A 23,267-nucleotide genomic window follows, 5' to 3' on the forward strand; every position below is an offset into this window, starting at 1 on the left:
TTATTTAGCCCATTTCTGGGTGCCCAGCTGGCCGATTGCTCCCTCCATAAGCAGAGATCCGTGGATAACTAGCACTAGGGTTACAAACAGATACTTCTCGGCCTGCCCACTGCCTTCAATCCCCTCATTTTTCATTCCTGAATATCTAAAAGGACTTGATAATAAAAAAGGAATTCCCAGTTATTACAAAATCAAGTGCGAATATGAGCGATAATTTTTAGTTGAAGTGACCGGCCATCGCCTCCCTCGAGGGTTCCACGTTTTCCAAATGGACGCATTTATAAGTATTTTAGCAGCCTGGACGGGGAGGGAGCCAAGTATTGCCACAAAGGCGCCCGCGGAGCGGAACGTCGGGGGCGAGTGTGAAGGGCACAGGGAGAACGCGCCGCCCTGGCACAGCTGTGGCCGCAGGCTGATGAGTTCCGGAACTTGCCCTCTGCTGCTGCGGCGAGATCAACCGTACGTGGCGCCCGTGCGGTCTCCGCCAGGGCCGCTTTCTGCGGAGCTCGGAGAAGTAGGGTTGTGAACACTCCCTGGTGGAAAATACTGCCACCTCCCCACACTCTGTGCTGCAGGAGACGGCCCCTCGCTTCCTGTGAAAGGTGGACGCGGGCCAGACTTTTGCCAGAAGAGCGCGGGACCCATTCCAGACTGACTGGTGCCAGCACTTGGATGTGCCAACAAGGACTTTGAGAGGGGCGGAGCTTTTCCGAACTGAGAGAGAGTAAGATCGTCTCAGGGTTTCCATGGTTCAGATGAGTCCAAGGGTGTGTGTCGCTACCGGAGTTCCTTAAACAGAAGAGCTGGGTTTCAACCTGCCTGTGAACTTTCCCTGGCTTCTCCATGTAACGTGATTTCAACAGGAAATTTGCTGCTCGGGGTGAAGAGGGGGGACAGAAGTTATTTCTAAAAGATTCTAGTTCGGATCCAGACAGAATATTGCTTGTGATTCAACACTGCCTGGTATCTGGAGACACATGTCAATGACAACTTGCGTGGTGTGGGAGACAGACACTTCCGGGAACAGGGCAGGGAAGGTCGGGAGAGGAAAAGATAAACTCAGTGTCATTCCCTGTTTTAAAGCTGCTGATCGGGGAATTGCTGCAGAAGCTACAGCCCCAGCAAAATAAATGTAAAGGAACAGGGGGCAAGGAGGGCGGGGAAGAGGCAGGCTGGAGGGAAACACAAGCCAGCTGTGTTGGGCCGCGGCCTCGGGTGATGCCCAGAGGCAGTGGCTCTGCGGACACAGCCGCAGTCTGGGCTGCCAGCCGACTCCCGAGTACGCCCATTGCACCTCATCCCAACCCCCGTGCAAACACATGTGAGCGCAGTGCACTGCCCAGCTACCCACCAACCTGCCAAAAATCAGTGATATAACTGTAAGCAATTTACTTCACTCTCAAAGTCAGAGTTTTCTCCAACTCTATTTAGGTGGCTCAAGGCCGCTCTGCCTGGGACCTCCTCTGACCACCCTTATCGAAGAGACCAAGCTGCTCACCCCTCGTCACGTTTTTATTTTTCTTTGTAGCACTTGTGGTTCCCTAACCTAGTGCCCTTCTAGTCGGGGTCCTCTGAGAGGCAGATGCCAGGATGGGGCTAACCTGACAGAAAGGGTGTTAGGAAAACTGTCCACACGAGAGGAGCATGGGGAGAGGGTCGGGAAGCCGCCCATGGACGTGTTCTAGAAACGGGCTGGTCTAGACATAGACATGTTCCCGGAAAAGGCTTGCATAGATGTGGGTGAGTCCAAGGCATGGGCGTGTCCTAGACAGGGGCGTGTCCTAGACTGGGGCGTGTCCTAGACTGGGGCGTGCTGTAGGCAGCTGTGCTGTCCAGGGAAGATTTCATCAAGACAGTCCAGGGATCCTTGAGCTAAAGTCACCTGCGGGAGAGAGCTCCATTTTCCAGAAACAGGTCTGCCCCAATGTCACTGCCATCATGCTCAGTCACTGGCTGGAAGCAGACTGCGGAACACAGCCTTGGTGAGAATGTCACACCGGTGGTCATGGGGCACAAAGCCGGGGCCGCAGGCCGACCGCACTGCTGCGGATCCTCAGGGATCTTGGCTTCGGCTCAGGACACAGGAGTGTGGATTTATCCCTTTGCTGTTCATCTCACTTGCCAGGGTGCACTCCCTCCGCGGGCAGAGACTTGGCCTTGCCCTTGACTGCTACATCCTCTGTGCCTCGTGCACAATGAAGAACAATGAAAACCTGTTAAATAAGCAAATGCATCTGAATTATGGGGACAATACTAGGATCTATCTTCAACATACTGCATGATAAAGCATGTTGCCTGATTCACGGTGAGGGCTTGATAAATGTTGGTTACTCTTATTAACGTAATAAAAAATTATCAGCATTGCACAGTAAGAACCCAAAGGCCCTTGGAACTAAATTAGAGGTCACACTGGCGTCGCGTTGGGATAAATGCACTCGGCCCTGACTTACAGCTCACCTGTCTCGAAGCAGCGAGAGTATTAAGTGCAGACGAACTCAGAAAGATGGAGACGGCCCAACTGCCACTCAGGGTGAAAACGAGCTTGTGCCCCGTTCTGCAGACTCCGGGTCGCCACGGAAAAAGCCTGCCCGGGGTCTTGCTAAAATGTTATTTCTTGTGACCATTTGGATATTTTCTAGGTCACTGGAGAATTCAAGAAAACAATCAGTGTGCTGTCCTTGATCAGAATGCAGTACCTCTTTGGAAAACTTCACACTCTCAGGAGACAGTCCCCCGGGACTGACGGCTGCACGCCTCTTTAAAACTAAAACACCTGGGTTCTTTTTCCATTTAAATACCTGTTGGTAACATTTCCAATCAAGAACCTATCGCACTTGGGTTGCAATACGCTGGCACAATCATCTCTAGCGTGCAGTATCGGGGTAGCATGCAGCCACCCTGAGCCCCTTTCTCTGGGGGTTTCCTTTCTGCACCCGAAGTCATCCCCAAGGAAAGGGGGGACTCTCCTGTAGAGCAATGGAAAACTCTCCTGCGCGCAGTCAACCCGGAGTAGCCATTCCTCCTTCCCGCCTAACCCCGAGGGAGCAGCCGGAATACTGTCCAGCTCCCGTGCTCAAGCTTAGTTTTAAAGCTTGGTTCCTGATTCCCACGTGGCTTCATCTCTGCCTCTGTGAACGTAGGGCTGGTGAGGATACTGTGGCGTAGCCGACGGGCTGCAGGCCCCGGGCCTCCTGGGCCACAGCCCTCCAAGTCCAGGACCTGCTCAGGGACTCAGGTGGAGTCAAGCGGACCACATCGAAGAAGCGTGTGCTTCTCTCCTGATGCACAGAAAGAGATGTGGACGCAGGATGTGATTCGCTACAGTCAGGGCCCTCACAGGCTCATCAAAATCCATTCAAAACGTGTTAAACTTAAAAGGCCGTGAACTGAATGTGCGCTCCCCTGAACTTGGTACGTTGAGGCCCTAACTTCCCACAGGATGGTATTAGGGGTGGGGCCTATGCGAGGTGAGAGGTCAGGAGGGTGCTGCCGTCAGGAGTGGGATGGGAGACCCCACAGAGCCCCCGCCCCCTCCTGGACGTGAGGCCATACTTGGCAGCCCTTTGGGGACCTGGCCGCAAACTCTCGGCAGACACCAACTCTGCCGGGGCCTTCGTTTGGGACTTGCCAGCTCGCACAGCTGGGAGGGGCAGATGGGTGCTATCCATCGCAGTTTCTGAGCAGACCACGCGGCAGCGCGACACAGAGAGATTTTCACCTTGTCAGATGTAAACACGTATGAGGGTAGCAATCATGGTCGATGCCCTGGCGATCAGACTGCACCTCACTATTCCGTCTGTGCAGCTTCGTACCCTGATGCTTGCTTCACAGTTAGCACAGTAAAAGGATATACATGTTCTGGATGTAATAATATGGAAGAATGCGTTACTATTTTGACAAATACAACCTGCTAATACTATGTTAACAGCGTAATGAAACCCTCCCTTGGCTGAAATAAACAACCACTTAGAATGGAAGAGCTTCAGAAGTAGACGTTCTCTTAAAATACGCTAGACCAACCCCCGCATTTACAGAATGGAAACTCAGAGAAGTGAAGTTGCTGGTCTGCTCTCACATGCGTGTCTAAAACCCGGGCCCACAATCTGCTTCTGATCTCACCCCCCTCCACTAGCTCCTCCTGCCTCCGTCGAACACAGCTGGCCACGGGGCACAACCACACCCCCTCTGGGGACAGACAGTAAGTATCACCGGTCTAGACACGGCTTCAAGTCGTCTGTGTGTCTTCCTTGTTCACCCCAGGGCAGTAAGGCTGGGAGAGGGCTAACCCCAGACACACGTGGAGCCAGAAGGCCAAGGCCTTGTTCACGATGCCAGCAGTTTCACTTCCACCAGGAAAACAGTCTCAAACGAACAGGGATCCTCTTCTCCAAGGGAAGGGACCCCACACCCGCCTGGGCTGCATTGACGAATGAATGCGCCTTGTTCGCTGCAAACCTCCCGCTCTGTGTCCCTCACACGACAGCTGTGTTCTCTGGGGAGGGGTCTAGACATGGGTTCAGGTGGCTGTGCTCTGCCCCTTGTCACACCGGGGAGAATAACACAGAAGGAAGCACCAGAGCGCATGGCTCCCAGGCACAGTCTGTTCCGTGGATGTCCGATCGGCTTTTGCCCGCCGAGGGCATGGGACCACGTGGACACGAGGGTACATGGCTCTCTCCGGGCCACAGGCCCCCGTTCTGCCTGCCGGAGGCACTGCGTCGAAGGCAAATGTCGACTTCGTCTGCTGCGGCGGCTGCCGTCACGTTAGAACGACTAGGACTGATTTGATAGGGACAGTCCTTGTGAAGTTAAAGAGCCTGACAGAGGAGGACAAAAATCACAAAGCAATTCAATCAGAAAACTTCGATTTTTAAAATGCACAGACAGGCTTTCATATACATTCCAGGGATGTTGTTTGCCAAGAGTTTTTTGGGTTTTTCCCCACAGTACATTTCCAGGATTAGTGCTCATTTCACAGAGGGAAAAAGACTGGAGAGAAATAGACTGTCAAGAATAAGAAATAAACTCAGAACCTCTGCCTTTACATATATGTGCCATTCTTGGGAGTATTTCTATCACCGAATACTTTCCCACAATTTTATTTCTCTATCAAAAAAATGCCTGATTTCCCTCTTTTCTTTCAACCTGCATTTCAATGAGGAATTTCAATGTGAAAACAGGGCGCCCTGAATATTTCCATCACCTTGACAAAGCAAGGGCTCTCCGGGGCAACTGCCTTTGCTCGGGCCCAGGGCTGCAGCCAACACGCCTCGGGCAAAGGACACGGTGTTACTTTCCTGTTGTGTTCTTAAAGGGCTACTTAAAAAACCAGCCAGTCCGGGAGGCCAAGTTGTGTGGGAGTGGGAGTGTGTGTGTGAGAGTGTGTGTACTGCCATGAGGCTTCTATCTGTCGGGTCCCCGACGGGTGGGAGAGCAAATGTGGTGAATTCCCAAACACCTCGGTGCGTTCCATGGAACCCAGGCCCAGCCCCGGCAGCATAATTCACCAGGAGACAGTCAGCACTTGCGAAATGACCGGAAGTCCTCTTCTGGTCCCCCTGCCCCCCATCCCTCGACCTTCAGAAGGGCACAGAGGTGCCAGCACTTGAATACAGAAGAAGTGTCACCGCACTTTAAGAAACAAGACTGAGTGTTTCAGGGACAGTGTTTCACTGCAGGCCGGTGGCGAGTGTCCCGGAACAGGGCTGCAGGCCTGGCTCAGCCTCCCGGCGCGGCCTTGGGTGACCTCACCTCCCAGAGCTTCACTGCTCCGAGCAGGGAGGGCTGCGCAGACACACCTCGGAGGCCCTTTCCGTCTCCGCGGCTCCAAAGGACCTTCCATGGAGCGCTGCTACAAACTTTGTTTCGTGAAAAATTAAAGAGAGGTATGTAGGCCCCCGCATCCTTCACGTCTGGGTGTTTTAGGCGAGTACATCCTGCTCCTTCCTGCTTACTGACCCCCCACGGCCGTGGGCAGGCCACGGGAACCTGAGTTCGAATGGAGTGACGGGGTTGCGGAGGGAGTGACGACAACCTCACTCTGTCCTGGTCACGACGCAGCCTCTGAGCCAGGAGAGGATACAATGGCCCCAGACCACACATCAGCCTGCGTGTAAAAACCTGTTTTTATTTTGGAGCCACGTTTTTTTCCGCAGCTGATAACAGAAGCGCGTGGTGAACTCCGGGCTCTGGGGGTGGGCCCGTCGGAGGGAGCAGAGATGACGGCGCCCTCAGATGAAGGCCCACGGAGGGGAAGCCGCAACTGAGGTGCTGACAGAAACACGCTTTCCTGTTACCCATCGCTGACCTCACAGAGGCACTTGCGTTTCCGATCGCAGCCCCACGGGGGGTTAAGCCACGGGCGTCTACCTACGTCTGTTCTTTTGATCTCACTTTTTTTTTTTAATCTCGCTTTTAATGTTCTACTTGTGTTTGAGTTTCCCTGGCTCCGATTCTCTTTCTTATTTGTATCTGATCACTGCTTTATATTATTTGTGAGATTTCATTCTTCCTTTACCTTTTTGAGTCTGTGCTTTAATCCTTTGTAAGATGAGGCAAAGTTGGGTTGGTTAGCCTAATATTTACGCGGCCTTCAAAAGTTGAGAGAACTGAATATTTTTAGGTGGAAAACACGAGATGTTTTCAAAGTGAAAGGGTGTCACGGAAGAGAGAATACAGATTTCGGTGGGGACAAAGGACAGAAGTAAGACCAGTGCGTGGAAATTTCTGGGAAGCGGATTTAACTCATTGTCATGAAAATTTCTTAACTGTTAAAGAAATTTTAAAGAGCAAAGGGCCACCCCACAAAGCATCTGGTTTTCTGTCCCTCCTGTCACTGTGTTGAAACAGAGGTTGGGGACAATTCTTTGGGGAAGGGGAGGCAGGACCAGATGATGTCTATAGCCTCCTGCATCATTGAAATTGCAGTAAAATACATACCACGCGAGGAAGACGATGTACAGGTTCGTAAAGCCTCATGTTACCCCGAGGCCAGCAGCAACCACGAGAAGGACACTAATGGCCGTAATGACACAGGCTGGGCCTTTACAGTGGCTTTTATCTGGGGCCTAATCAAAGACACCCGGGATAAGTATTATTTCTCACCCCAGTTTTACAGATAAGAAAATTAGAACGTTGCAAAGTGAACTCACATGAAGGGCGATGAAATCACTCAAGCCCACACGTCAGCAGAAAGCAAGGAGTCCACTGGTTAAGCCAGCAACTGTGGTCACCTAATACGTGCTGAATGGTGACACACCATGGGTGTTGAACTTGACCTCCTGCTGTTTAACAGGATGTCATGCTGCCAAGCCTTGAGGAGCCCAGTGAACACAACTGTCGAACTCCCTGTTTTATCCGAGGACATGGGATCCTCAGGGACCCCTTTCTGCCCCGCCCCCCGCCCCCGTGTCTGCCTCATTCGTTCAGACCAGCTACTCAGTGGCAGCTCCGAGTACATGTCTTCAGGGCTTTGCAGTCAGAGGGAACAGGGATCTTTCCTGCCAGTTGTAACTTGAAAACTCCTGGGCAGGGGGTGCCCATTAGCCCCAATCACTTCAGACCGGTCACTGTGGCCAGAAAAGGGGGAAACACCCTAGCTGGAGTCACGCCCCTGCCGAGGTTACATGGTCTGGATCTATTACTGAACTCGGAGAAAGACATGCCCCGTCAATGTTTTCTCAGCTGAGGGAAATGACATGTATATTAACCACCTGCTGAGTACACTTCTACCAGCTTTTTTCAGATGTGTGCATAGTAAATAATCAGGTTTTCTCACTTTTTAGGAGATCAAAAATATTGCAGTTTTCTCTGGTTGTCGGGCACTGTTGTTCCTTACCACTTTTCCTTCCTGACTGATTTTTGTCATCCCACAGACAGCAGTTGACTTGGCCATGATATTATTACCGCACTTCCGGTTTTGACCGTGAGAAGCTGCTCAGGACAGAGGGGCGCGCAGCACATCTGAGCTCTGACCCCAGACCGCGGCCTTCCAGGGGCATTGCCTGTCACGGCCACTTCTCCCCAGTGTCTTCCTCTGCTCTCCGAGGAGCTGCACATTTCAATGTTCCAGGAAGAAAGAAAAAGTATAAAAGAATAAAGGTTGTTAAGTGTCCACACAGTGACCTGGTGTAGACACTCATTCAGGGTGGAATGACTCTGTGGATCCCTACTGTGTGCCACTGTGTCAGGCCTGACAGACAGAATGACCGTCAGGCAAGGCACATCCTTCACGGAATGTTCTTTGTAGATCGTGCGGAAGACGATGAGTAAGTGGGCAAAGCAGACAGGCATGAGGTCACAGGCTGTGATGAACATGAGGTGCGTCAACAGCACCCTCTGCCCAAGGTCAGCCCCAAGGGGCTCCCGGAGGCTGAGAAGGTGAAGTTTGACCCGGGCTGCAGAGGCTGAAAGGAGTCGGCCACTTGGAAACAGAGTACAAGCGTCACTGGCCACCCTGGGCAGTACCAACACTGTGCGCCGTGTCATTTCTGTTGTTGGGAACGGTCCTGGCCTCTCCCACTGGAGACGAGTAGGGATGCGCCCCACCCCCAATGCAACAGCGTTTCTGGCCTTTGCCAAAAGTTCCCCGGGGGACAACACTGCCCCAGTTGAGAACCACCGTGCCAGACGAAGAGGGTGAGGGAGGGACACAGGGCTCTGAGCGGCATGAGGTGCTGTGAGGAAGCCAGGACAGATCACCTGCGGTCTGCAGGCCTCGGTGAGAACTTGGACTTGATTTTACATGAATGGCAAGCCATTGAACCACTTTAAGTTGGGGAATAACACGTCTCTGTTCGAAACAGACCCTGTGGGTGGCTCCTGTGTGGGAAGTGGATCTAAGTCGAGGAGGACAGATGAGGTCGCAGGCGCTGGGGCCCGGGGTCGCTTGGAGCGTGAAAGTGGGTTGAAGAGAGAGGTTGGGGCAAAGCCGGGGAGGATGGCGTCCCAACCACCGGAATGTGGGCATGTGGAGGAGGGAGTGGCGGGCGGTGACCACGCTGTTCTGGTGACCTCATCACTGAGTCACAGCCTGAAGACTTCTCCGGAACTGCTCTGGCTGGGCCCATCTTCTCGTGTAGCTACAGTTCCCCCTACGAATCTTCTGTGTGTCATTCCCAATTAATCATCTTGTTCAGGAACATTCAAAGGCTTCCTATTAGAGTCCCACATCAGCCTTGTTTTTCCTGTGTCTAAAGATTTGCTCTTGAAGCACTCACGTCTCTTCCTCAACGCCTCCCAGCACACCCGCCCGTGCATCCTGCAGGCCGAGGCTCCTGTCTGACCCCCAGGCCCTCCCCCAACACTTCCGGTCCACTCAGATGTCTCTACTCTCTAAAAATATTGGTGAAACTTCCCATCTCCACCCCATCCAGTGAACACGCACTTAGCAAGCGTCTGTGTCCGGTGCTGTGCTACATTCTGGAACTGCAGCAAAGCGCAGATATGGCCCTACTTTCTGGGATTTCAGTTAGTGAGGAAGTAAACCCCATCAGCCTTCAGCACTTCCTTCAAGCCGTTAGGAGAACAGAGTGTGTCTGCAGCCCAAACCTGAATCAGGCCACTTCTCCAGCCTCGGGTGGCCTCCCCACCCAGCTCAGGCAGGACGCATGGTGCCTCTAGCTGCGCTCACCTCCTGGCACTGTGTGGTCACAGCTGCCACCCTGCTACTCACCAGGGATAGGGTGGGGCCACCCACAAGGCTGCAGGTTTCCCGAAGCCGGAGTCATGGCCACTCCAGAATAATGGTGACTGGTGTGTAAGCATGGGGGTGCGGGTGACATCAATGCTAGTTGGTCTCGGCTGATCAGTGTGAGATGGTCTCTGGCACACCAAGCCTAACCTGCACACGACCCTATGCCACCCTGAGGGGCAGAGACCATTCTTCGTAAATTTGGGTCTGTTTGGAACTACTGAGTCACACACATGCACGCAGCCCTCAAGGACAGATGGCGACTCTCAGAGGCAATGCACTTAAAACCTGTGCTGTGACAGTCCTCACCACAGTTTTCCGGGGACTCCTGCCATTGGGAATGTCTCACATGGGTTTCAAAGTGGCTCTTTCCATCCCTGCACACAGGGCAGTGCGTTTTCCTTCCTTTTCTCCGTGTGCGCTTCAGCCTGACCTCTCGACACTTAACGGTCACCTATGACACATCTACATTTCAAAACTCAGCCCTGAGATATACCATGAACTGGCAGGAAGTTTGAAACTGCATGATTTAAAAAGCGTATGGCCAGGGTTTAGTCAAATTCTTGGGCAGGGTGAACTGCGTGGGCATTCTTCTGCAACCTCCATGCGATGAAGGCAGCGAGTGTGAGTCTACAACCCGGAGTCCAACTTATTCTTTCAGGGGTGGAGGTGGGCCTTGCTCCGTCCGTTGTATTAACATAGGGATGATTATAGGACAACTATGAGCGCTGTAACAGAAACAGGCCGAAAAATGGCGAAGGAAGGGCAGGCCTGTCTCGGGTTATGAAAGGCTCCACGGGGGGCATGGGTGTTGGGGGAGACCTGCGGGATATTTCAGGGACCCTGCTGGATCTCAGGACAGCTAGGAGTTTGCACGTGGCTAGTGTAGGGCACAGGGGTGAGAACGTAGACAGGGTTGGCTGTCTGGGGCTGAATCCCAGGGACCCTCCTGCTGCCAGGGAGCCTCTGATGACATCTTAGGCTCCGTGGAACACCACAGTCCTGTTCTCACATTAGGGAGATCAGTAGTAGAATGGAGGTCCAGCCTCCATTCTACTGGAGGTGAAGCCAATGGAGGCTATTGCAATAGTTCGAGGCGGGTGACCTGAGTCAGGAGAGAGGATGACTACTTGATGGCCTAAGAGTGAGAGTGGAGATTTAAGAGTGGTGGGTGTGAGACACTTAGAGAGGTAAGAGTCAACAGAAGTTGGTAACAGGACAGAGAGAAAGAAGGACATGAAACACAGGGGTGTCCGTGCGTTTCAGAAATAGGGAATGAAAATGGGCTAGGTTCCAGGTTGGTTAGGAATGGCGTCCACGTGGGCCGTGTTGAAGGTGACTGCATGAAGTCCAAATGCAGACGCTGTTGCTTAAAAGGGCGCATCCTGAAGATGTGCTGTGCATTTGGGAGTCCGTGGTATACCTGGCAGGCAGGTCCCTGATGGGGAAGAGACTGTTCTCAGAGACAACGAGAATGCTCAACAACGAAACCGGTAACTGAGGGGACTCCCAGAGCACAGCAGAGGAGAGGGGCATGTAACACTCGGCAGTCAGGGAACAGGGGTCAAGGGCGCCGGGGAAACTAAGGGGAGTTTACGGTGTCATTATCATTTTTAAAATGTAGTTTTTATCTTGCTCCTCCTCCAAAAATTTTAAATCTCTTGAAAGCAGGAACTGTGTCTTAAATTTCACCGAATTTCCTTCAGTGCCTAAGGAACACAGTAACGGGAACACAGTAAGTGCTCAATACATTCTCCTTGATTCAGTTTGAAGCACTATTTGCTCAAAGCAGCCCCCGATGTTTCTACCTATGAGATTACTTAAATGTTACAATCTGTAGGTCCTACCTGAACCCACTTTGGAATGAGTTCCACAACCTTATTTACTACTTACCGAGGCAATGTTAATACTACAGACAACCGTGGGTTTTCCTTTCAGTATCCTTCCCAAGAAACAATTCATTAGGAAGCCAGGTTTAACCCAATTCCCGAGCAGCACTCAGCGTGTAACTGGAAACCTGTTGGAAAGCACGGTAAGGAGGCAGCCACACGTTTCTTACCACCATTAACTGGGTCAGCACGTTTATGAAAGCATTCACTTTATTAACGGCCGCGAAACAGCCGGATGGGGACTGCACATCCCCGCAAACAGGTCGTCGTGAGTCACCGACAGCTGAAGGGTCTGCTGCCAGAGACCCACTGCTCCCAGGGACCGCCACGCAGCCGCCACCCAGCCTCACGCCCGTGCTCCGCGGATTCGCCTTCCTGAGCTTGGAAAATCCCGGGTGACCGACCGAGGGCCCGGAATAATCACCTGCGCGCAGGAGCGCGCCCCTCCCTGCAGCTGCACCGGGAGCCCCACCTACAGCCTGGCCCCGGCCCCGACACCCCCGCGGTACGCTCCCGCCTTCGGGGAGATGCTCCGGCCTCTGGTCTCGCGGGATCTCGCGCCCATCCAACCCCCGCGGGAATACCGCCCGGCAGGTCCACACCCGGGAACTCCGGGCGGGGCGGGGTCATCTGGGGCGGGTGGGGGCGGAGCCATCCGGGGGCGGGGCGAGCGCGTGGCGCAGAGGGGCGGGGCTGGCGGGACCTGTTGATCGCAGGTGTCACTGCCCGGACAGGCCCCGGGGGTGTCGGCGTGTGCGCATGCTCCGTGCGCGGGGTCGTGCTCTGGGCGGCGGAGTCCGGCAGCCTGCGCTCCAGTTCCCCGCGCGCTTCAGGGACCGTGGTGGCGGCGGCCGGCGTGTCAGCCTGGTGTCGGCGTGAGGCGGCGCCGGGCCAGCGGGAGGGAGCCCCGTGGGGGAGGCCGGGCCGAGCGCAGGTAAGTCGCCGGAACTGCTCCCTGGATGGAGACCCGGCGACCCGCGTCTCCCGCGGGCCCGCCTGGGACACCCCGGCTCCAGCCCCGCGACCCCGCGCGCCCCCCAACTCCCGCGTTTCTGGCCGGGCCGGAGGGGCCGCGCCGACCGGGTCGCGGAGGTGGCGCTGCTGGGTTCGCGGGCGGGTGGCGGGAGAGGACCTGAGTCCCTCGGGGGCGCTCCGGGCGGTGGATGCGGGCGCCCGCCCGCCGCCCCGGGCACGGCCCCGGAGCGGCTCTCAAAGGGGTCCGCCCGGCTCTGCGGCCCTCGTTGGAGACCACAGGTGACGGGATCCGTGAGCAGCTTTGGGCCAGTGTTGGCTGGGTGGTAGGAGTCGCATACCAAGTTAATGTTTAGCTTTTAAACTTTCACGAATGGGACGTTTACCCTACTGTTTTAAAGGACGTCGCAGAACAGGAAGTACCTGCACAGGTGTCCGCGGGAGGGTCCCGGAGCCTGCACTCTGCGCGCGGTCGGAGAGTTGGTTATCCCGCTACAAGTTTTCTTTATCAGCGCGGTCTGATTAAGGCTTGCAGAATGCGCTGCAAGGCTCTGTGTCACGCAGCAGGGTTTGCCAAAAGTTGCTTTATCTGGGGAAAAAACCCAACCCAGGTCTTTTTTTTTTTTAAAGGAATTTTCAAGGCTGTGCTTTGAGAGATGTTTACCAGTAAACTTAGGAAGTTCTTTGTGATGAGGCTCTGATTCACTTTTAGTTCTGGTCTCTAAAGAAAAGCGTTGCTAATTCTCAGTATTTAAGAAGAGTAGTCATCTTACACAACATTCTGATTGAAATGAACTTTTGGCTAAGTTGATACTTATTAGCTTTTTTTCTATTTTTTAAAGTTCCACGATGATGGTCTAGGCAAAGGTCCTCCTGTTAAAGAGAAATTACACACACACAAAACTTACTTTGCAAAAGTAATATGTGATTTATCTGCCATTGTCATAAGAATTCCAAGTAGACTAACTCACTGTTGATAGGAGTTAATTATAGCCTGAAAAAACAAGTTCTTTTTGTTTTTGTTTTACATTTTAGAGGATTTTAAAACTAGTTGTTTGGACAATTTGACCAGGGTCATTCATGGTTACTGCTCATAAACCATGGAAGTGATTTATTTGAATTTGTTCACCAATTAAACTCACTGGTAGCTGTGTGTATTCTTTCCTATAGTGTAAAAAACAAGTGCCCACGGATAGACCTTTCTTTTTCTCTACTACTTTTTGAGAAAAATATTTTATAAATGTATGGAGATCATAAATTGTTTATAGAACTTGGTACTAGTAGGCACTCTATTAACATTACTTTCTCTAGAATATATTAAAAGTAGTTTTTAAAAAGATAGCTATTTTAGTGAGGGAGAAGCCCCCTTTTCTACCTATTTTTCCCTAAAGAAAAAGAAAAGAAAATCACAAAACTCTTATGATTTTTGGTATGTACTGTGATTCAAGATCTTTTATATTAGTGTCAAATGTTTATTTTAAACTGTGTAGCATACAAAGCTTGAATTTGTGTTAAGAAATGCAAATTTGGAATCATGGTTTAGAAGTCTGTTTTAGCAGGACAAAGACTTAAACTGTGAAAATTCCGATCTATTTTAAGGTGACGTACACATTTAAAAGTCAAAATCAGAGTTATTTTGCCTGCAGGGACTGTTTCGGATTCACTTACCTACCAGTCTACCGAAGACATTGCTTTACCCTACAATTTTCCAAAAATATGTCTGAAATCTATAAAGTGGTAGATGAAGCTATGCTACAGAGACATTTAGTTACTAAAATACTTAGCAGATGTTGTTATTTGACAGCTTTAACTATAAGGTGTTTCTTAATTATAGACCCCAAAGACAGCCTGCAGTGCGGCAGCTCGCGTGCTGTGTCTGGACGTATTTTGGACAGTGTGTGCTGGGTGCGCCGGGGCCGAGAGGCCACCAGTGCAGCCTGGTGTTGCCCAGCAGCCCTTGGCTGAAGGGAGGGGTGTGCTAATTTTTGTCATCTCTGCAGAGCCAGCTGGAAATCGGTAAAGACACACATGTAGGGTGAGTGTGTTATTATTAGTTTTGCACAGAGGCGATGATTTGAGAAAGTTCTGTGTTGCAGAATACACATGTGGTGGGGGCAAGGAGCAGGCGCAGCCTGTGCAACCACAGAGGAGAAATTCCAAGGTCACTTAAACTTTAAATAGCCATATAAAATCCTAAACTTGGCGAGTTATTACACATTTTATTTTTAACAGGAGGAATTTGACATATATAGAACATTTAGGCAAAAAGTATCTGTTCTTTGCTTTTTCCAAGTTAACCCATATCTTCCCTCAGGAGTTCTTAAACTGGGCTCCAGGATTAGAACCCTCACCTGTGGTCAGAGCCAAAGGAATAGTAATGTCATTGACAAACAGGCTGCTTCAAGCTGCCGAAGTCCCCGAGGGCGCACCCAGAAACACTGGGGGCCCCCGAACTTCGCACATTTATCTGTGAGGGTTTGTATTGGGTTGGGTAACAGGAGGACTGAGTAGCTAAGGGCACCCAGAGATGGTGGCATGCACCCAATGTCTGAAGTGTCAGGAGAGCACTGGGTGGCGGGCGCACCCCCGCCACCCCAGGGTCAGCGATGCAGCAGCGGGAGTGTCCTCAGGGACCCGGTATGGTGACAGCGATGTCCAGGGGCATGTTGGGTGCTCTCGTTACTTTTTTTGTGGCCGGATGAATCTTCATCTTATTTATGACTTTAAATCATCATTAAGGATGTTTGTAGTGATGTTTCTGAAAAGCTTTGCAGGTACTAGTCCCCCCTTATCTGCAGCTTTTGCTTTTCCCCTTTCAGTTACCCATGGTCATCCTCAGCCCGAAAACAGTAGATGGGAAAGTCCAGAAATGAACAGTTCGTGAGTTTTTGTCGTGCCTGGTGCTGAGCAGCCCGACATTGCGCGAGGTGATGTCTGTCACTGTCCCAGCCAGAGTGACTCCACCTCTTGTTCTGCATCCCCACACTGCAGGTGTCCCTTGCAGCCAATCGGTCACTTAGCCGCTGCCCGGGGTGTTGCACCCACTGTCCTGGGACCACAGTGCTCGTGTGCGAATTGCCCTCAGTTTGCTCAGCAACGGCCCCAAAGCAGGAGAGCAGCGGTGCGGGCAGGGCGGACGCACCAAAGCTGGAAGTGCTGCAGGGGCTTCCTCTGCGTGAGAGGTGAACTTCCTTGCCTTTGTGTGCTGAGGTTGCCAGATCTGCAGTGGGAAGGAATCTGTTCCCGTGAAATTGTGAAGGAGGACCACAGTTGTGCCAGTTTGCCGAGGGAGAGAGCCAGGCACATTCACACAATGTTTCTTGCACTTTATAACTTCTCTGTTACTAGTTGTCTTTCACAGTGCCTGACTGACCAGTTAAACTTTATCCGAGGTGAGCATGTATAGGAAAAATCTTAGTAGACGTGGGGTTCGCTACTGTCCGCAGCTTCAGACATCCACCCCTGTGATGGGGGAAGGGCTGTCGTGCGATGACTTTCTCTGGATTGAACCTTCCTGTTGCTTGCGTGCCCGTGTCAGTCGCCGCCGTGAGTTTCTGGGGTTTTAGCTCTGTTCTCCCTCTGGTCTAGTTTGCACGTGGATGTTTAAATCCAGCTGTGAAGTGAAGCACTCCCAGACAGTGTTTCGTAAATGAGAATTTCCCGCACGTTACGTTTTCTTAGTGTATATGTAGCTCTATACATGAAAATGCTTATTTTCTACGAAGAATGACTTACTAACAAATTTAAAAATTTAGACATCGATGTTGCGGTGTGCAGTTTATCCGACCCCACTGAGTCTGGAGGAGGCTGAAGTGGAGCCCGGGACACAGGCTGGAGGGGCTGCAGAAGGGTGGCAAGTGGGAGAAAAATGTCACCTCACACGCTTGCTCAGTTGACTCAAGTGTTTGCTTGTGTTGTTGAAGATGCCCTGACACCGATGGTAGTGCCGCTGCCATCGTCGCAGCTGGCTGGCTGGGACCCAGTGCTGCTCGGTGTCGGGTGTGTTAGGGTCTTACTCACGCATGGTTTGTGACTCTTACCGTAACTCCAGGGTTCCCTTTCTTCATAAGTGGCGACTGTGGTGGGGCTGGGACCTGCGTTAGTGGTTCAGGAGCTGAGTCCAGAGCTGCGCTGACCGAGGTGGGAGAAACGACCGGGGAGTCCCGAGGCAGCGTCGGCGCGTGCGCTCCATCCAGTCGGCCGCTGGAACCCAGCAGACACCCTTTACTTCAGCTCCTCCGCTCCCCCGCACCCCCTCAGCTGCACACTGAACCCGGCCCCTCTCTGCCCCCAGCAGACACCGTTTACAGAGGAGCTGGCTGTTTGGGCCCTGGAACGGCCTTCCTCCTCTGTGGGGCTGCTGCGTGGGCCAAGATCGCCCAGCCTCTGTGGCAGTCCACACTGACCTGGACCTCACTGCCAGATGGACAGGTCAGTCCTGGACCCTGAGTGCTAGGGTCATCTCTGGTAGGAACGTTGACTTCACAGGGTGTGTTCACGAGGTTTCGCTTCATTGCCAGAGTTTCTGTTCAGGAAGCATTCGGCCAGGACCTACCACGGACTGTGCCCCATTCCAGACGCCAGGACTCACCTCACGTGCCCCGAGGATGGGGAGAAGACACGATAGTGCGCACAGTCAGTTGTACGGTGTGTAGCTGGTGCAGAATGGACGCAGGGAGAAATGAGGGCGGAGCAGCCAGGCGAGTGGGGGGTGGAGACGGTGCCGAGCTTCAGTCTAGATAAGTGTGGGCCTCTTTTAGAGGCTGATTCTCAAGCAAAGCACCACGCAGGGACCTGGGGAGAAGCCGTGTGGGTGTCAAGGACAAGTGCACTTCAGGCAGAGGAGTGCTGGGCAGAGGCCTCCGAGCCGGGTTTTGCGTGGTTTCGCATGGTGTGTTCAGTGAGAGCACTGTAGCTGAAGGCGCAGGCGCCGGAGTGGAGAAAGTGCAGGGAGACTCGCTAGGGGTGAGGTGATGGGCGGGTGTGGCCCCGTTTCCCATCCCACAGCTTCCGAACCCCTTGGAGTCTTGGGGAATGATGTGTGTTTCTAGTGTGGGGATGAGGTGACCTGTGCCAGGCTCCTGGGCAGCCTCATGTGGGGCTGGTTGCCAGGGAAACTGGCATGTGAGTTCCAGAAGTGGACTTCAGCCTCCTCCACCTCCAGGGAGGGGCAGGTGAAGGGCACTGAGTCAGTCGCTAAGGGCCCGTGGGTCTGGGGTGGGGAACACACAGGGGTGGGGGTGTGTGAGGGCGCGTGTCTGGACGCCCTGCCCTCCCCACACCCTCACCCCTTGCCCCTCGCCCCTCACCTCTCGCCCCGTGCCTCTCTTGCAGCGGGCTGTGCTCGGGTGTCGTCCTTTCCTAATAAACCCGAAGTCCAGCCAGTGAGCCATGCTAGCACGTTTGAGGACCTGTGGGGGAGTCGTGGGAACCCCAGATAATAGGGATTTTTCCCCGTGCGTGCTTTCTAGCTTCATTGTCCGACCCCATTTCAATTACACACACATACCGCCCCTTGCTCAGGTGCTCATAGAGAGAGAGATCTGTATTTTCACACCTGCTGTTTCACCAAAAGGGGATCTTACTACGTTTCTGCCTTTTGCCTTTGTCTCTAAAAGCGTCCCACTGTTACGTTCCTGTGTGTGGACACTGGTTTTGTTTCCTTCCTGTCTCACTGCGCCTGCCCGATACATCTCAGGAAGGTGCTCTTGTTTTAGGGGCGTAGATTGTCAGTATTGGCTTTTGGGTTTTTTGTTTGTTTTTGTGTTTAGATTGAAGCGTGTTTGCTTTTAATTTTAATAGTTTGTTGCCAGGTTGCTACAATCTAGCCACAGGGTAGGGAGAGTATCATTACATTTCATGCTAGTCAAGGAGAAAGGAAAGTGCGGGGCTCCATCTCCCCCGCCCCAGGGGGTCACTTGTAAGTGTTGCCGGCCTGACAGAAACAAAGTAGCTCTGGGTCCCTGTGTCGGTGGTGTCTCCTGACCCCTCCCCTCGCCTGGCCTTGTCTGGGAGTGTCGTTGGACTCACTGCCCTGCTGCATGACAGACAGAGAAAGGCCATGAAGCCGTCAGCGAACGAAGGGTCGTGGGGGGAGGTTTGGTGGAAACCAGGCACAGAGTTCTAGTAGTTCCTCCCAGTGGATTCATTTGGGACAGGCTGCTGCTCCAGCATCGCATTGTGGTGACATGGAAATGTGCCCACCAGGAGGCTTCTGAGGGACCCAGGCTTTTGTCGGTGGCCATACGGGCACCCTCTGTCTGGATGGATCAAAACCCGGGACCTGTGGAAAGGAAGCGGCGTCTGGGAGAAGCTGCTTTGTTTGCCTGGTTTAGCTGCAGTGACCGGCCCTGCCGGTCCTGTGTTGTTGCAATATTATCGGGATGTTGTTGTTACGCTGCTATTGATCACATGCCCTGTGCTGTTGCTGCCTCGTGACCTCTTTTATTCCTGGAAGTCGGCACCTGTTCGTCCCTTCACCTTTTCTGTGACAGTTGCCAACACCTGTCAGCTTGCTTTCTGCAGTGTTTGATGTTACAGTGACATTTGAATGTTTTTAATGACAAACCGTGCTTTCATTTTCGTATTTTAGAACACTAACTCTAATCCTTTTATGATTACATAGTCAACATTTTAAATATATATTCGGTATTTTTGTTCAAAGAGTAGAGGAGGGTTTCTTGATTAGCCTTTCCCTTTATTTAAACGTGTTTCTTCGTTGTAGAGTTGCTTCGGGGTCACACGGATGTGAAGCACGGAGTCACCTTTGACGGCGTCACTGGAGAGACAGCCTTCCTTCTTGCGGAAAGACCGGGTCAGGCCAGAGGCCACCAAGACAAATGACTTGTGCTTGAAAGAAACAATTTACTCATCGACGTTACTTGTAGCAGTTTGGAAACATCTTTTTCATTTTAATCTATACAAATCTCTCTTAAAATTTAACACACAATAGTCTTTAAGGCTGTGTTTCAAATGGCCTTCCTTTTCACTTTTCCAAACCTGACGTTCCTGTACCCTGTTCTCACACGACGAAGTCCTGGAAACTGACGGCGTTGGGGACGGTGCGGACTTGGCGGCTTTTGTCGTCATGGTGCCCTGCAGTGCGCTTGAGCGGGCAGGTGGAGACCCCGTCCGCGTGGGCCGAGACGCCGCGGCGGTCTAGAGCGGCGGGCTTTCATGCGGACGCCGCTGCGCGGGCATGGCCTGGGTGAGGTTCCTGCGGAAGCCGGGCAGCAGCCTGGCGCGGGCGTACCAGCCCGGCAGCGTGCTGTCCTTGGCGCCCACCGTAGGCCTGCTGAACGAGCCGGGGCAGAACAGCTGCTTCCTCAATAGCGCCGTGCAGGTGAGTCCAGGGGCTCTCGCAGGCTTAGCGGGTGCTTTTCAGGAAATTCTTTGTCGGTGTTTCTTTAACTCGTAAGCTAAGAATGAAGCTATTATTGACTGGAATGAGTTTTTATGATCACTTTTAATGGTGGGAAAATACTGTGGCTGGGCGTTTTGGTTATAGCAAATGGAATTGTTTCTTTTTGCTAACAATTAGTATGATATAAAAATATCTTTTGATTTATAGTGATAACTTAGTAGAATATGTAAAGTAATCTTGTTTTGAATCAGCTAGTCTGTCCCCTCCCAGCACATACTTTTTAACAAAGGAAATCCGGGGGACTCCCTGCAGACAGTGTAAGGAGGAGCAAGCTCTTGGGGTGAAAGGAGAATGCGGGCGTCCGGCCTCAGCACCCCACTTCCCGCCCTCTGCCCTGCGGACTGTGGCCGGGAGCCCGGACTTCCTTACGCTGAAGGTTCCTCCGTCCGCTTCAGCCCCCGCTGAGACCCCTGTGATTAACAAGCAGCAGCCCCGTTTCTGCCTCAGCTACGTGTCCTCTCTCACGTCTGGCCCAGCCTAGCTCACCGGTTCCAGGTTTGTTGGACCCTGTGTCCTTCCAACCGCTGCTAAAGATGCGGCAGACTTAGAATGTTGGGGAGTATTCTGTGAACCCTAGAATATACCTTGGAAGAATTTATTTCAGACACATCAGTCTGCACGGATGTTCCAGTGCGTCTTCGCTCCTGAGACCTGAGAGTCGGGAGACAGGGCTGGTTGGCGAACTCCTGGGTGAAGGGAGCACAGCGCATGCCCAGACTGCCGGCCTGGACGTGCACTCTCAGTCGCCTTCTGTCGGGGACATCCCAGGAACGAGGGGCCGGTGTGCTGGGGAGGTGTGGACGCTTGTTCACATCTGGACGCCCGCATGGCATCAGGGTCTCCCTGGGCTGGAGGCCTCACTGCATCCGGTGCTGCCAGACGGGCAGGAAGATGCTCGCTGAGTGACACGGGACACGGGACCCTCGTCCCCCTGTGGCCTGGGAGCCTCTGCTGCAGAGGGGCGCAGGCTGCGGGCCAGAGTGGTGTGGGTCACTTAGGGAGACAGAAGCGGAAAGCACAGCATCACAAGGGCGAGGTCTGTGTCAGGACGTGCGCGTGGGGAAGGACACGGAGTTGTGTTCCCATGGGAATGTCCTTTTTAAAATGGCCACTGCACTGACCGTCACCAGGCAGGTCGTTTGCCCTTCTCAGTGGCATTGTGTCAAGGGTGCCCAGCACTTCTCTGTGTAGGCCCCTCTGCCTCTGGGCCCCTTGCTCTTGCAGGGGGGGGCTGTCACAGCCATTCTTGTAGCACGGCTGTTGGCGATGAGTTCTTTCAGCTTATGGGGGTCTGGACAAAAACCGATTTAGTCGTGTTTGCTCGTTTATTTAATTTTTTTAAATCTTTTTTAAAAATTTTATTTATTTATTTATCTTTAGAGGGGAAGGGAAGGAGAGAAGGAGAGAAGAAGTATCAATGTGTGGTTGCCTCTCGTAAATCCCCTGCTGGGAACTGGCCCGCAACCCAGGCATGTGCCCTAAGTGGGAATCGAACCGTGATCGTGTGGTTTGCAGGCTTGTGCTCAATCCACTGAGCTACACCAGCCAGGGCTGTTTATTTAATTTTAATCCTCACCCAAGAATATGCTGAGAGAGGAAGAGAGAGAAAGAGAAAGAAACACTGATGGGTTGCCTCCCATACGCGCCCTGACCTGGGATCCAACCCGCAACCTTTTGGTGTGCAGGACGCCACTCCAAGCAAGAGAGCCACCAAGCCAGGGTGCATTCTGTGTTCGAAAGATGCTTTCTTCCACCGAGGGTGTCTGTGTTGACAGTATTTCTCTTTCAGTGTTTGTAAGGTTTTGCCCCTCTTCCTTCTAGCAGGGTGGTCTCTCAGGAAAGACCCTGCCGTCCCATCCCCATGCTCGCAGCCCGTCCTCTCCTCCCTCTCACCGGCGTCAGCAGCTCGGTGATGGTGCGCTTCCGCACTGCGTTCCCCGTGTTGTGTGTCGGGCTTGGTGAGAGGCGGCTTATAGTTACGGCCACACTTGGAAACCTGGGCCGTGCTCCCCTGACTCCCGTCCCCGGGGAGGGGCCCCTTGGTGCGCAGTGGCCGGGATGGCAGCTCCAGCAGCAGAGGGCATTGGGCATCCGTGCCCGCCAGCTGTGCTGGGCGCTGCTCTTGGCTCTCGGGGCCATCTCGCGGCGCTCCATCCAGGCAGGAGCCCGCAAGGCAGCCAGGGGTCCCTGCGGCAGAGGCTGCAGACTCCTCGCAGTGACTTTAAGTGGCAGGCTGACTTACTTAAACCGTGACAGTCTTGCTCGTTTATCTTGCTTTTGCCTTGTAGTAGAAAATGATGACTGTGTGAGTGCATCAGAAACACTCGGGCCGTTCCTTCACTGTGCCCTTTTGTAGTTCCCGCCCTCACCGATGTCTGTCCCTCAGGCTCGCTGTAACTGCTGCCCCTCCCCAGCTGCAGCCCCGGCCCAGCCCCAGCTGCTCTCCTTCCGGGGCCACCAGCCTCTGCTCACCCTTGCTTCTCGCTCGCCCTGTGCTGACCGGCCCCTGTTGGCTGCAGCCCGGCTCTCCGAATTCCAGTTCCCCCACAGTGTCCAGTCGCTGCCTCTCCCGTGCCCCTGCCAAGCCCCCCAGTCAGCACCCCAGCCCCCACCCCCACCCCTGGGGCACCCTTGCCTGAGGGGAGTGTGTGTCGTGCTGCCTGTCTGTCCCGTGTTCACGTGTGCATCGGTAGGAGTCACGCAGCACCATCTGCTGGAGGCGCCCTGGCTGCGCGCGCCCGCACGGGCCCTGCCGCCTCGCTCTGGGCCGTGCGTGTCTGCTCACGCCCGGGGGTGGACGCGTCAGTAGCCTCCTGCGGCTGGAAGGCCGTGCTGGTCTCCCATCTCTGTGAGCAGAGCCTCACTGTGCACCTCTCCCCACACCCACTGTGTTCCAGGTGCTGTGGCAGCTGGACATCTTCCGAAGGAGCCTGCGGGCGCTGACCGGGCACGTCTGCCAGGGGGAGGCCTGCATATTCTGTGCGCTGAAGGTAACCCCGTGCTGGCTCTGGGAGGCTCATGTCATTTCTCCAGGGATTTAATTCTGCCCGATGGCGTGTGTGACGTGTGGGATGTATTCCATCATCTTGTTTGTGATGAGAGTTCACTGTCCAGTGATTTGTAGTTTTGGAGGTGAATTCGTCAAGTACGGCTTCTTCGGGTTCCTGTCTTAATTTTCCACCTTTGTATAAGGACAGTTAATATTCTAGATGGTACACGATTGTTAGCAACATTACCTTTTGTATTATTTTGAAAGTATTTTAACACGTTTGTTTGAGCTACTACTGAATTC

At 53.2% G+C, this 23,267-nt stretch overlaps 1 protein-coding gene across 1 annotated transcript in view; it reads left to right on the plus strand.

The window, feature by feature from the left end:
• The first annotated feature begins 12,426 nt into the window (after nt 1-12,426).
• Nucleotides 12,427-23,267, plus strand: part of USP53 (ubiquitin specific peptidase 53) — a 35,815-nt gene continuing 24,974 nt past the window's right edge. Inside the window, exons 1-3 of the mRNA XM_037036328.1 lie at nt 12,427-12,514; nt 19,277-19,894; nt 22,873-22,965. Coding sequence (XP_036892223.1) covers nt 19,751-19,894; nt 22,873-22,965 — 237 coding nt within the window. The 5' untranslated portion in view covers nt 12,427-12,514; nt 19,277-19,750. The remainder of the gene's footprint in view (nt 12,515-19,276; nt 19,895-22,872; nt 22,966-23,267) is intronic.

The sequence above is a fragment of the Sturnira hondurensis genome, unplaced genomic scaffold (assembly GCF_014824575.4).
Source record: "Sturnira hondurensis isolate 20B ecotype Veracruz unplaced genomic scaffold, ASM1482457v3 Scaffold0022766, whole genome shotgun sequence".
NCBI lineage: Eukaryota > Metazoa > Chordata > Mammalia > Chiroptera > Phyllostomidae > Sturnira > Sturnira hondurensis.